Consider the following 15,088-nt stretch of genomic DNA (forward strand, 5'->3'; position numbering starts at 1 on the left):
GGGGAGTCGAATTACATAACGAGGCGGAAAAAAACAAAACAAAAGCTCAGGATATTACATGCATGAATAATTGGAAAACAACTGAAGATCCAAAGTATTTTTTTAAGAATTCTTTTTTTTTTTTAACCATCTGCATTTGTTGCTCACGGGCTCTGAGTTTGCCATGCAGGACGGGACGTGTATGCCCCCACGTACACACGCGGTCAAGCCACGAGCCAGATGAATGCTTATTACCAGCTTTCAGCAAGTGGACACCCTATCAGCTGATTTCAATAAACGTTCAGCGGCTGAATTTTATCACGTCCATCAAGTACTCCCTTAATCGCAACTGCACGTACGTCTTGCACGGTGAATGATGGGGCAACAGCTTTAAAAAAAAAAAAAAAGTCCCCTTACCAACTGAAGGAGTTTAATGATGTCAACAACAATGCTCTGTGATAATCCAGCTGTAACACTTTGCATAAGATCAGTTGAGCAGTGATGAGATCCCACCAACAACCAGGCATTCACAAGGATGCAAAAAGTAGTTCCTTTATTTTTTTTTTCCCCACTGTCATTGATTAAAATTGTAGTTATACATTACTAGAGGCATCAATATACTCTTAACTGTCCACTTTTTAAATAGGGTGTGGAGACATCCAAGTGCTGCAGATCTTCTGTGAGGCTCATTGCACCATCACGGTTACAGTATCAGTTACGTCTGCAGTAGTTTAAACAATGTAATGCCTCAAATAATCTTTTCTTTTTAAAAAAAAAAAAAAAAAATTGCAGTCTCACATCACAGACATCCAAGTACTTGAGTTGGTGCAGCAACAAAGTCCAGTGTCAAATCAGATGTTCTTCCCTGTTGTGAAGTGCAGCTTGAACTGAATGCTGTGGTACAGGATTGGGGGGGTAAAAATCCATCCCCCCCCTCAAAAAAAAAAAAGAAAAAAAGGGTCAGGCTTTGAGGTTAGGCTTCATCTCACAAAATAGGACGGAACAAACCTGTTGACTCTTTAACCTTTTTAATATAAATATGACCATCATAATTATCTTTGAATAGGCCTTCTCTGATACCTGACTATTATTGAAGACGAAAAAAAAAAACAAAAAAAAAAAAACAGGAGGAAGAGGAGCCGATGCACAAAGATATCACGATACACTCACACACACACACACACACACACCCACCCACCCACCCACCCAAGGGGAATAAAACAAAAAAAAAAAAAAACAAAAACAAAGAAGGAGCTCTTACTGAGTTTGGGCCTGTTTGGCCAACCAGAGCCTGAGGCACAGTGACAGAAACGGCAAGCAGGACAAAAACCTCACTGGACCAAATCTGAGCGGACAACAAAAAAACAAAACAAAACAACCCCCAGAAAGCAAAAAACACTGTACTTCTCAAAATCCTGGATGTGTCCAAGATGAGCAGCAAGTTGTGATGAATGTATGGTTTAATGAAAAAAAGGAAATGTGAAGACACTCAACAAAAACAGACAGCAGAACTGATGAATTAGTGAAAAAAAAAAAAAAGTGTACACAAAACAAAGGTCAAACTTTTCTTAGAAAAGTAAACACTACAATGGCACAGGATAATAATGGGACAAACTAGGTGTTTTTCATTTTCTACCATTTTAGGGGATGGGGGGGGTATTTATAAAAATAAGTGTGTCTGTATTCAGAATTTTAAGGAAATTAAACTTGTTTCACCCACATTAGAAAAGTAAAGGGCAGGCGGGTTGGCAAAAAAAAAAAAATATGATGAAGAGAAAGAAATTGGCACAACATCACTTAACAACAAGGCAGGCATCACTCTGCCACAGACAGACTGATGATGGGCAAGAGCAAGTCCTCCTCTGTCCACATCTAGTGGCAAAGTCTGGTCACTCAGTAGGGCCGGACAGGGATGCTGGTTGTCGGCATTACCACCACAGATCGCCCTGGATGAGGCTGTGAGGCTGCGGGTGGTTAAAAATGACATCACCCGCGCCAGATGTGACAAGCTCACCCTGCAATTAGTTCACTTTATCCTGGAATATGTAGAGGTTGTTGGTCGTTGCCACCGCAATGATGTTGTCCTGGGGATGCCAGGCAGTGTGCAGGATCTTCTTATTGAAGTCCAAACTATCCACGCTGATTTCATCCTTTTTGCGTTTGCCGCCTGTGCACACCTTGCGGGGCTTCAGGACCTGCATGGGCTTGCTGTTTTCACGGGACGCCTCCAATGTCACATCCCGTCTGTGGCCGCGATCGAACATCCTGAAGAAGTTGTTATATGAGCCGGTCATCACCACACTGCCCAGAGTAGGTGGGGAGACGTGGGAAAAGTGAGAGTCATCAAATCAAGTTATCCAAAAACAATGTCCATTAGAAAAGAAAGTTTAAACTTTGTGCACCACTAGTTTGCAAGTGAATGGCAATTAGAGGACAACTCTAAAACTGCTTACACATCAGAAGTGATTCCCAGGTACGTGGTTGCCAGAAATCATAAGAAAGTTAAGGATAACTTCAACCAGGTGTATGGGTGAAATGACCACTGGCAATCAAAGTGGGCAGAACCTGGCAAGTCACTGAAATGTCTACCAATGAATAAAGACTACTTCTGACTGACACATGACGTGGTAATAAATATGTTATAGGGTTACATAGGCAACCGGAGGCTGAAAAGTCAATCAGCTTTAAAGCAACAAACAAATCACATCCATTGTGTATATATTTAATATATTTTTACAGAAAACATCAGTGATGGTGTTACAAAAACCAGACCTTAGTGTTCAAGGGTTAATAATCATTTTATCACTTGTTCTTTGAAAGCTTTTTATTTTTATGTACCATTGCGTTGGTTTATTTTATTTATTTATTTATTTTATCCAATGATTATAGCATATTATTTTTCCTACCTTTTATCGTTTTTATCTTTTTACTGCATTTTATCTATCTGTACTTTCCATTCATGTTTCTTCATTCAAATATATTAAATTATGCAATCTCTATACACTTAAGTCATTTTAAAATGGCATTTATATTACATTTCTTTGATTTTATTTTATTTATCTTTAATTGCTTATCGTTGCATATTATTGGTTTTATTATATATTTGTTCTGTCTTATCAGCTTTGGCAGATATCTGTGAAGCACTTTGAACCTGAATGAAAGGTGCTACACAAACAAGGTTTGATGGATCGAGGCCAAATGTGCAGTGCACCAACCAAAAAGAAAGAGTGGGGGGAAAAAAACTTGCAAGATGTAATCTTTAAAATCATGGCAGCAATAAACAAAGTGCTACCTGAAAGATTATGTAATTTCCTAGTGTTATTATTGCATTTACCCCATGTGTCTCAAACCTTTTACCTGTCATTGCCATTCCAGCAGCATTCAAACTTGTCAAAGATGCAGTCATTCTCATATAGCGAGCACAGCTTGCTTCTCAGGTACTCATGAACCTGTAATGATTTTTGTGGGGGGGGCAGAAACATGATGATAAGAAATTTTTAAAGGAGACTTCCAAAAGACAAACCTCCAATATTCAAAATCTCCTGCACCCCCATAAAGTAGCAGAAGGTGCTTGAATCTGTGAAAAAGCACATCTAAAATGCCTGTCATTATCTGTAACCCTATCTTTCAGGGTTGGGTTCCCCCTAGTGGCCACTATATTACATTACCAGGAATGACTGGGCAAAAAAAAAAAAAAAGAGAAAAAAAAGAAAAGAATGGCCACTGTCCAATTGTGACATGAATTACCACTGCATATAATACAATAAAAACTAAAAGTGCATTAAAATCAAATGAGTAAATATGAAAACCAGAGTTTCATTAACAGGCTGTGGACACTATCAGACAATATTAGGTGTCAATCCTCCTTCCTCTTTCCATGCATCACCTCTCAATCACATTTCCTAAAATATGCCTATAGTCCTTTTCTAGCCTTTCTCTAGCTGAGAGACATAGCAAACAGTAAGAGCCCACCTGAGATAATTACATTCCAGTAATGAAAAAAAATCTATGTGCTATTATTTCCTATGCAAAATAATGACAGTAAATGATCTGTAATCATTTTGATAGTAAAATATTAGCAGCAAAATCACAAAGTTATTAACAAATTAACAGATCGCCACAATTTGAAGATTCTGTGGCAACCAGGGCATCAATGCATGAACCTACTGCCAGTCGTTTCATAACTGTTCATAACTGTGTAGTAAACTTGACACCACACACTAGTTTCTAAGTATTTGTCATTCTCACCTGATATGTCTCCACAGGCCTGTTTTCCATATTCAGGTCCCAAATCTTTACAGACAAGTAGTCTCTAGTCATCATGTAGCGTCCGTTGTGGCTAAATTTAACATCTGAGATTGATGATATGATCTCAGAGAAGAAGGAGCGATTACTAGGATCTTCTGGTTCCTCAAACACTGGATGACAGAAAGATGAAAAAAGTCAAACTGCAGTGTTCGCCAAAGGTCTACTGTGACATGAAAGTGCTTTGCATAACAAATCCAGTACTTAATCTGCCTGTCAGGGTAGAAGAAGGGACATATAAAAGTATGATGAGTAGGTACCCACACTTTGAGTGCTTGTCACATAGCGCTGAAACCCTCATGTCACACAGTCGGATGGTTCCTTTGCTGCTGCTGTAAACGAAGGTGTTACATTGATGAGGGTGGAACTCTGCTGCTGTGATCACCTCTGTAAGTTCCTCCATGTTAGCCGGTTTAATGTCAACAATATCTGAGGAGCATGTGGGTAAGGAAGGATAACGTCTTTCATACTCTGACACCTACCAAAAGAAGCTGAAGTGACTTTCAAACTGGGCGATTACAGGTGGTTTACTACCACAAGAGCTAATGGGCCATTTTAGGGCAACCTGTACCTTGCATGTGTGCATGCTCGAACCGCAGGAACTATCCCTCTGGGACCTCCTGCAGAGCCATTTTCAGGACAGTGACCCGATGTAGGTCCTGAAATGTTTTTTTCATGGAGCTACAAGATTTCTTTGTTTGTCTTTTCTGTTTTCCCATTGCACTGAAGACCCACAACGAACAGTCATATTAGTCACTGGACATGGCTACAGCTATGTTTTTCCATGCAAGACTTTAGAAAACAATGGACCAGGTTACATCTCAGTCCCCATCTCTTCTGTTCTGTGTCAGAGGTGCACGACTGCATGATAGCCTGTGTGCACACACGCAAACCAGCCACAGTAGAGTGAGTGAGGCAGAACCTTCCTGCAGGTTTGCTCTGAGGTGTAGGAATAATGATGCTTTTATGTTCACTGTTCATCCCCGTTGGACAAAAACGTCAGGCTGATGACAGACAGCCTTGAGACAAAACAAACTTAAACCTATTTAGATCATCTGATATCTGGGTTTAGATTAATGGACAAGTCAGGTGCACAGATAAACATGACCGCATGCATCTAAGGATACTGAAGCTGCGGTCAGTGATCTCGAGGTGCCAGAGGTTGATGCGGAGGTCGTCTGCAGACAGGTAGGTCTCGTTGTCGCTGTTGACTGAGACAGAGTTGATATGGTAGGTGTGAGCGTTGGCAAACACCCTCCGTGGACTGGCTTCCACCATGAGGTCCATGGGTTTTAAAACTGGTACCTGTGATGAGAAAAGGAAGTGAAAGTTAGCTGGCTCAAAGCTCTTCACAGATTTGAAACAACATCAGGCTATTAGCTAGATGAAAATAAGAAGCACCATCATATCTTTAAACAGGAACACAGAACACAGTCTTAGCTTTGCAATAACAGGTTACACAAGGTTCTAAAAAGACAGCCCGGATTAGTAATAACAGTCATTTTTACCATCAGCAACAGCAAAGGATGACAAACCAGTAGCCCTTCCCAACTTCTGACACACCCAGGTTTTAAAGGTTTTGCTTCCAAAGAACTACTGGTTTGTCTGATTAACCACACCCTTGAACCAGCCTGTGGTTGATTTGAGAACTGACCCGCAAAGATGTGATAGTGTTAGGGTCCTTGTAGCGCCCATCCTCCTCTTTGAGATTGTAGCCCTCTGGCCTCTTGTCTCGTTCACTGATTTTCCACAATTTAATCGTTTTATCTGTGGAAAAGAAAAAGACATTTTAAATGACATTACCAACTGTTGGGCACACTAAATGGAAATGTTATTTTCTTATAGATTTATGAGATTTTTAAAGCAATTCAGGTCTTCGTGCAGTCGATATACAGCAGACTTTCTTAAACTGTTTGTAATCTGAAAAAGTTGCCTTTTCACCTGGTGCTATAAATAATGAACTTTTTGCTCAGTGCCGTCTATAAAATGCAAGTGTATGGCGTCTACATACATGAGATGGTGGTTTCACAAGAGTCAGGTAGCAATTTTATGATAGATAAAGTACTACTCTTAACTAACAAGCAGATTCATTAATTTCACCATCTTGTGGAGGAAATGATCATATTATGTTTTAATATCTAGTTCTCTCCACATCTGAGTCAAGTGTGACGGGGTCTATGAGTCACTCATTTCTCTTTAATGCCTGTATTCAAAATTAAACTCACTGCAGACTGTTGTTAAATATGTCATCATCAGCTTCATTAAAGAGAGAAATTTACCATTAGTTGACAACAGGAACTGAGCAGCATTCTTCTGAGGAAGCCAGCGAATCTTGTTGATTTTCTCTTCTATTTCCAAACTCTTCAAGTAGTCAAACTCTGGCTCGTGGCTCTGAAAAGTGCTGTAAACATTGTACTCGCTCCGGAACTGAGGCTGATTTTTGTTCTGTTGAGAACCAGAGATGAGTAAATTTGTTTAAAAGGTTTCTGTATGAAATCAGACAAAATCATCTTTTAAATAAAGCCCACTATTGTTTGTTTACAGACAAGCTTCCAAAAACTAGAATCATCTGTTCTGACTTTGTGTCACCAAGTTCAGAGGATGACCTTTTCTAAAATGTGTGGGAATCAAACTAGGCAGAAGTTAACCACGCAGCTGTACCTCTATTTCCTGTTGGAAGATGACTACGCGTCCACCCTTGTCTCCTGTGGCCAGCAGCTCCCCTGTGTGGTTAAATTCAACTGTAGATATAATGTCCGCTGCAAAAAAAATAAAAAGGACATAAGATTACATGTGCAATTTTAACATTTTGAAAGTGGCATACCAAGACAGATGTGCCCCTCTACTACTGAGAAAGTACACCAGGAAACCACTTAGTGATTCTCAACTAACCCTGGATTTATCCTTGTGAGAATCAGAGAGGAGAGAGGCAAGTAGCCCTGAAGATGCAGGAGGATGTCACAGCACGTCGGGCAGATGGAAAACGATCGCTAACCTAGTTTTCATCTTTTCTTTCCCTCTTACTCTGACAGAATTACACTTTCCCCCCCAGCAGCAGTATGCTGCTTTATACACTGAAGCTCACTCACACATAAACAGTTGTTTAACCCTTTGTTGCCCACTGGAGCAGAAAGACAATGCTCCAAGAAACTGCAGCGAGTGGTCATTGTTAACGACACAGTCCCTGAGGCCTAGAGTAAGGATTAATATATCCAAGCAAATCATTCTGACAGACTGTATTTGGTTAATTTTTAAAGTAAAGACATCAAAAATACAAATGCCAAATCCTGAAATAAGGTTAGAATGTGGCTTGAAATGACCTGAAAAGCTTGGACATGCTGCTACTTGTAAAGCAGTGAAAGACCTATATCAGTACTATGGTATTCTCTGTATGTTTTTTGTTGCAAAACTCCAGGCATGGCCGTGTACCTGGCATCTAGAGAATGGCAACATGCTTCACATGGAACTCTGTAGCAGTCTGACAGCTCCCAACCCTTTCACATGTTCTGTCAGTAAAAAAAATCGTACATTTCTCACTTCACTGCATACAGTGTGGATATATATTGACTTTCATTATCCATCGTTTTAATATCTGTGATAGCCATGTCGCGTTACAGGTTATTTCCACAATAAGCTGATTATTTAGTTGTTTCCTCCACCATTGCCTGCAAAACAAGCTCAGACTGACCTCCCGCCTCAAAACAGAATATCTCCATCCACATGCCTAACATCTGACTAAGTGCTCTTTTAATCAAATCCTGCTCCTTTTTTCCTTCAAACGTGCCTTTAGAGTTTGTGCTAGAAAACTCTTCTTGTATTTCTATATGATGGCCCATAGTTCATATCACCAGTGCTGTACAGTCCACCCATCTCTCAGCTAAACCTTCCTGCAGCTCCTGCCTGTGCAATAATATTTCCATTCGGAAAAGGAAACATGCAGTCATGTTGCTCTTCCATCTTGTTTTGACTTCCACATTTGCCCATAATTTCCTCCTTCAAATAATTTTTTTTAAAAGCTGTAAATATGAGCTGAAGTGTTTTCATATCTTTTTATGGCCTCCCCCTACTTTGCTGACATCAGTGACTTGTTTATAGGAGTCCATTGTTGTTGAGTCTTACCACACAGTTTAAAGACTGCAACAATTCATGAACTCTTTAGATACAAAAGTTACCCACAAGCTCAACAATATGTAACACTACAGCGCTCTCGCAAAATACTGGGGGCAATAAAGAAAGATGGACTTAAATATATATTTTTAAATGCTCACTCACTTACCAGTTAATTAAATACAAATATTGATGCTCACCTTCCGTATAACTACATCACCAAAATTATTTAACAAAAATTAAGATTATAATATAATTCACCAGAAATCACATCTAACAGAGGTACAAACCACTCTACAGCATATGATAGTGGTTCACAGCTATTGATTTATCCTTTCAGCCTCTGAGCTTTTGTCCATCAGCCATCTGGAGGTCCCGTTTTCCTGAAAAGTACGATACTCCCACAATGAGCAACCAAGAACAGAGTGCATGGAACAGCACAAGTGGCCATGCATCATCAGCAGGTAATTATCTAAACACCTGACTCAGCTTCTTTTTTTTTTAAGCATTCCTCTTGAAAATGCTAAAACCTCCAAATCTAGTGGCTGATCCATGTACAGAAGGTACAGAAGGACCCAGTAGTGAGTTTCCAGCACCAACCTACATGTCTGCATTGCCTTTTTCAAAAAGAGCTTTCCAGTGACTCACCAATGGAAAGCCTTTAATGTAAAGCAGGAGCAGCATCAAATGTTTGGGTTGCACCTCTTCAGTGGAAACTAGAAGGGCACTTAAAAAGCACAGTCCTCTACCATGGCAAACAGTCCGATCAGACTTTATAATCACTACATCACACACGTCTGAGCAGGAAAGGAGCAACATTAGATATCAGTTCAATGTAACAGTTTCTGAAACAGCTGGTGTACTCTGCACCCCCACCCCCATGTGGGGCCCCTTTGGGGAGGTTTCTTACAGAAATGTCATTGCACATCCCTAGATTGATTGGTTAAAGGGGAAAGTTTGTCAGCTCTTGGTGGTCTCCTAAAAGCCTGGGGCCACAGTTGCTTGGAATGTCTGTTCACAAGCTTCTAGTGTGACTGAATTATGAAAAACCGGGATTTGCATCAGCACCAATATTTTGTCGATTCTGCCTTAGCCTCAGACTCACTCTCTGGTAGATTTTGCATAATGCTGCCAACAGGAAACAGAATAAATGTCTGAATTTTCACCAAGGCATACCCCATTATGGCTAAATTGTGCAATATCGATTAGTCTGAATTAATCAAATCACTTACCCTCAGCTACGTCATCATCGATTGCTCCTTTCACCTGAGAGAAGCACCACTGCATGTCACCTCCAGGACCTACAGAAATACAATTATAAATATTTAGTTCTGGGTGGTTGCAGGTTTATTACATAACATTTCACATTCTGGACAATGTAAACAAGTTCCCAAGAAAACTTTTATCACATGAGTGTCCCCTGCTGCCTGTGACAGCAAGGGATAATTGATAAGATGTTAGAAATTAAAAAGAGACAGAGACAGGGCAAAAATGTGTGTGGTCACAGATGTGCACATATCCTCTCACAACTTCTGCAATTCTAGCCTCAAAGAAAACAGACAAAAATTTCATTTTTTCTCCAAACTAACATTAACATAAAGATATTACTGTTGGGTCACAGGCACATTAAGCAACAAGTGGAAACCGGCAATTTTTAAATATAAACATGCTAGATCTAAGCCATGATTAGTTGGTAGTGTGGTGGTAGTGTGGTTTCTCACTTTGAGATACAGAGTCTGGTTCAAATCTCACAAATACCAACTAAACTGCAAATGGCCTGGATGTGAAAGTAATTATCTCCACACATTCTTTATTTTAGGCCTGGTCAATTCAGGAGGCAGATGGTCTCCTAATGCCAGTCTCTTATTTTTAAAATCTACATCAACAAGACAAAACTTGCTGTCTGATTCAATAATAACTTTTAATCACTCGCCTCAACAGGTTCTCCATCAGCATAGCTCATTGCACAACAAAAATGTTTGGCATATTTTCCACAGATGATCGTTTCTCTTATTGGTTAAGTGGAAACTGGTCCGATTTGTCTTTAAGAACATTGAAACACACGCGCTTTGAAGAAAAATGAAGGACATCTATGAGTCACCACGGATTCATCACACACACACACACACACATTCTGGACTGAATCATAAAAGTACTGATCTGGACAAAATGTAATAGCTTCACAGTGCCTGCACTTTCTGCAAGACAAAGATCCCAAAAAAGAAAAAGGCGTTCAAAGTGAACTCAAAAATCTGTTTCAAAAGCAGGATAACATGCAGTGTCATTAATTTCTCCACCCTAATGAATCAAATGCATGTACCAAATATGTCACTAGATATTACCTTTACAAGTATCAGTCCCGTCTGGCTACGGGGGGAGCTAAAGGCCAACACGATTTCAAACAACTACTGAGCTGATGAATGAACTGAAAATCAACACTGCGCTAAATAAACCCATCTCTGCCAGAGTCCTGGTTTAGACCATAGTGCTTTTATTTCTTTCGCTTTGAGGTTTTTTCCTTGTTTTTCCGCTCGAGCATGCTCGTGTTAAAAAAACAAGCCTGATGACTTTTAACTCATTTTACGCAAAAACTGTTCAGTCTGCAGCAGGGCCTGGAGGGCTAGCCTGCATGTGGGTAATGTCAAAGTTTGAGCGAAGCCAATCGCGGCATGCTAGGCAAAATTTGCCCTTCTGGGCATTTGTTTAATCTTTTCGAAATAAAAAAAAAATCAACCTTAGGCTAAAAATCTGAGCACTGAGGTTTTGGGAATAGCTAGCATATACGGCGTGCACAGTTAGCTTACGAAAATGATCCCGGGCCGGTAAACAGCCAGCTAGCTAGCTAGCATTAGCCGGTAAGGGCAGGCCAGATGGAGGATGACACTTGAGTTAGCTGGCTAGCTAACGCTAGCACTAGCTAGCTACCGTTAGCTAAACCGATACTCGACTGCGAAATCTCGCAGCTACCGCAGCTAAGAGCTCCTAGGAGCGGGGTCTCACTGTAAAGACTCAAGCCCGTCCATATTATTTTATGTGTAACGGTTAAAGTCAATTACCTGCCATAACGAGACAGACAGTGGAGCTTGCCTCAGTCAGTCACGATCCTGCTTCCCACTCCCACGCGCTGATTCGTGGGATCTGAACTTTTTTTTTCTTCCGCTCGGTATCCGCTGTTCGTGTGCGCAGATCGAAATGTCTGCGAGGCTTTAAATTAACCGTAAAGCTGGATGTTTTATAACTCTCCTTCTTTTATTTCCCGCTACGCTCCCTGACGTTTCTCTCCGTGTGTCAATCAGCCTCCTCTGCCTCTCTTGCCGCCGGCTACTTCGCATCCCACAAGTCATTTCTTCCCCACCCCGCACCACAGTCTCTTCCGCACGTGAACTAAAAGGTCTTTATAATGCGCGCGCACACAGCAAAGCAGATGCACGGGCACGCGCGTATTCACATCTGGATGAAGAGGGTATAAACGTATTCTGCATTAATACTGCAACTCGATACAAACCTTAGGGAAGTATTAATAGTTCTTGTAGTTCCTTGTACTCCGTTACTTTTCACAGTATGGCCGGGATAGGATGACCAAATCTGAATCAAATCAGCATGCTTGGCTAGAGCACGATTTTTCTGTTGGATTCAGGTTGAATCTTATGAAAATAATAATAATAAAAAATCACTTCCCAATAAGCTATCTAAGATTACTCTGAATGTGTCTTGCCACAACTTGAGTCAATATATATGTACATTTCCTGAAAATATGACTTACAGTCTCAGTGAGGGAATCACAATTTAGACATAAGACCTGAGCAAGAATGAAAGGGGAGGTAGAGAAAGGAAAGGAAGATGGTAGCGAGAACTGTCCATGTGTGATGTTTGCAAAAAGGTATGAGGCAGATTTTAAAGATGCTAAGATTTTTACTGGAAGTTATTGGAATGGACAGGATTAGAAATGAGTGGTTCAGAGGGAATGCAGGTTTGGAGATGAGGTTAGCGAGATAAGGTTGAGATGGTCTGGACATATACAGAAGAAGAACAGTGGATATACAGGAAAATAGGAGTGCCTCAGAAGATGTAGTGAACGAGGGCATGCAGAGTTAATGTGGCAGAGCACGATGCTATAGGATAGGGTGACTGCTTTACAGTCCCACCTAAAGTAGGAAACCTGGTTACCGCAGGCCAGATCAGACAGAGAAACAATCAGGTGAAAGGTGACCTTCGGATTAGCAACTAATTAATCACTGCTTTTGTGGAAGAGGATGGATGGATGCATGGAAGCATGAGGAACCAGTAAATGTAATTATTTAGATGCAGAGGTGCAGAGGTGTTGGACATTGATATATTGATAGTACCCTGGTTCTACTTTTATAAATGTTTTTTTTATGTGTATCGACTAATGTATTTCGAAATTTCTTTTTCACAGCAAATTTTACTGCAGTCAAAATTTCAAAACAAGCTCTTTCTCTTTGCCTCTTCCTTTATTTTTTCAGTAAGTCATGCATACTGTAAAGGAACCAGTGTCTGTTAGCACTGCAAACACACAGGCCTTCAGATGGCAAAGAGATAGTTTCACCACCCACATGGATCCTTGAGATCCTTTATCTTCTTCAGGGGAAGTATGCCTACCGAAGAAAATAGAAATGCACCATTCCGTTATCTGTGCTAATTCAGGAACGCAAGAAATACCATCAAAAGACAAGCCTGAAGAAGAAAGAGATTGAAATGAATATTTTGTTTCTAAATGCTTGTTCAGCTGGAGAGAGACACTACTGCCAAATATAATATCTTAGACTTAGTGAAGCTGTCAGTTCTTTGCAAGACAATTCTTTCTGACCCACTTTACCTGTCAGTGTTTTCAAGCCCGGTATTAGACATTTACAGTTAAAACCCCATCTCAGTTATTATCAGCGAAAGTGCATCTGTTTGCTTGACCTTCTCATCAGAAAGCAGGAGACAAAGAAAGTTTAACTGAGGAGGTTAAGGACAGCAGATGGGAGTAATGGACACCCCTTGTGAAAGCCTCTGATTTTGCACGGACCAGCTGGCAGCCAAAGTTTCATGTAAGTCTATTTTTAAGAATCATCCACAAACCCTGCAGCTAGCTGTTTCCACTGGGATTATATATTTAGTATTCTCTAAAAACAACTCTTTCCACCACTGTCTTGGGATCATGCCTTAGCAGGAATTTTAGTCGATGATAATGCCACCATGCTAAAGCTTTAGGAGATATTCATAATATTTAGCATTAAACACAAAGTACAGCTGAGGCTTCAATTTTATATTTAATCATAAAGCAAAAGAAAAACAAATGAAAACTTTAGCAAAGCAATGATAGCTGAAGAACTAAGAGGTCAACAGCACCATCACTTGGTGGAAATGGGAGTTTAAAAATATGAACAAAGTTTAGATGTCCACCTCCTGGTGACATTCAAGTACAAGGAAAGCCTGGAGTCACCCAAATTATTAGGATTTGTGTTCCTAAGCAATGCATGCCTGTACAGATTAGCGTGCCGGTCTACTGAAGGAGCACCAAAGTATTTTATGAGGAAAATGGAAAACGCCGAACCTGCTGATCAGGATGTTGCCAGAGTCATTAGCAGTCATCCTCTGAGCTTTGTAAGTAGCTGCCAAGATATATCACTAAAAATAAAAATGTGCAAAAGAAGAATCAGGAAATCATTAATAAGAGGCAGCAGAAGTGTGGGATGTTTTTCTTCATCTGCTTTGGTGAACAGACCTTTTAAGTCCGATCAAGTGTGCAGCTCTGTCTATTGAGGATTACCAGATTTCCTGCATGCCAGGCTGAGGGCAGCATATGTCACTCTGAAAAAGCATGGCACGAAAACAAGACTTTCTTGTTGGGATGTTTTCATCCATGACTGGACGCTCCTCTGTTTGTAAATGGTCCAGCTCCAAATATTAGCAAGAAGAAGGAAATGCACATTAGTGAAAGCAATTTACAATACAGTATATCTTCAAAGCAATTTGTTATTTTCATAAATATGTTATTAACCATGTTAACCTGGAATAATTAAATACTTTGTTTTGTTTGTTTGTTTGTCTTTTAACTGGAGAACTTCTTGAACTCCTGGCAAATCAAAAACAAAAGAAATCAAATATCAATTTTCATATTTGAATTTTAATTTGTAACATTTTTTTTTGCTACATCCAGCATTTTATTCATTTATCTATTCATTTAGTTAGTTTGTTAGTTATTTGCGGTTTATTGACTAAAAATGTATTGTGCATTTTATTCTTTTTTTTTCCTGAAAAAATAACCACACTAATGTTGTAGAAGTCTCAAAAACACGCGTATCAAATGTGACACTTTTTGGCTGATGCACATTTTTATGCTGCCTTGATGTTCATCATATTAGATAGTGTGAACGAGAAGCAATCATGCTTTATTTACAGGCACTCATTATCACAACTGTTATTCAACATAAAGTGTGTATAAATATCCCCTAGAATAGTAAATAATAACAATAATAATAATAATAATAATATTAACAATAGTAAGGGAAATTTCTAAGGTCTGTTTATTATTTTTAAACATCACTCAAAAGTTAAACTAACTGCACAGCCAACCACCTTTCTTGCTCAGTCACTCAAACAACCTTTGTCTGAGTATGCCAGCTAGGTGACTAAAAACTAGCCTGCTCTTTGCTTTTTAGGCCACAAGAGGGCCATTGATGAGCTTTTA

At 39.8% G+C, this 15,088-nt stretch overlaps 1 protein-coding gene across 1 annotated transcript; it reads right to left on the reverse strand.

The window, feature by feature from the left end:
- Positions 1-1,190: 1,190 nt before the first annotated feature.
- Positions 1,191-11,758, reverse strand: ppp2r2ab (protein phosphatase 2, regulatory subunit B, alpha b). Its single transcript, XM_063478858.1, has 10 exons — positions 11,448-11,758; positions 9,624-9,692; positions 6,946-7,043; positions 6,564-6,729; positions 5,939-6,051; positions 5,412-5,589; positions 4,549-4,713; positions 4,228-4,397; positions 3,337-3,428; positions 1,191-2,280 (listed from the first exon to the last, which is right to left on the reverse strand). Exons 1-10 carry the CDS (start codon positions 11,452-11,454, stop codon positions 2,001-2,003), a joined length of 1,338 nt encoding a protein of 445 aa, XP_063334928.1. The 5' UTR covers positions 11,455-11,758; the 3' UTR covers positions 1,191-2,000.
- Between the last annotated feature and the right edge of the window lie 3,330 nt (positions 11,759-15,088).

The sequence above is a fragment of the Pelmatolapia mariae genome, linkage group LG7, assembly GCF_036321145.2.
Source record: "Pelmatolapia mariae isolate MD_Pm_ZW linkage group LG7, Pm_UMD_F_2, whole genome shotgun sequence".
NCBI classification, from domain to species: Eukaryota; Metazoa; Chordata; class Actinopteri; order Cichliformes; family Cichlidae; genus Pelmatolapia; species Pelmatolapia mariae.

Excerpts from the sequence above, each read along its gene's own strand:
- ppp2r2ab (XM_063478858.1), bottom strand. Across the intron at positions 6,730-6,945 it reads TCTTCCAACAGGAAATAGAG|AACAAAAATCAGCCTCAGTT; the intron begins GTACAGCTGCGT and ends GGTTCTCAACAG. Across the intron at positions 4,398-4,548 it reads ATGTGACAAGCACTCAAAGT|TGTTTGAGGAACCAGAAGAT; the intron begins GTGGGTACCTAC and ends TCTGTCATCCAG.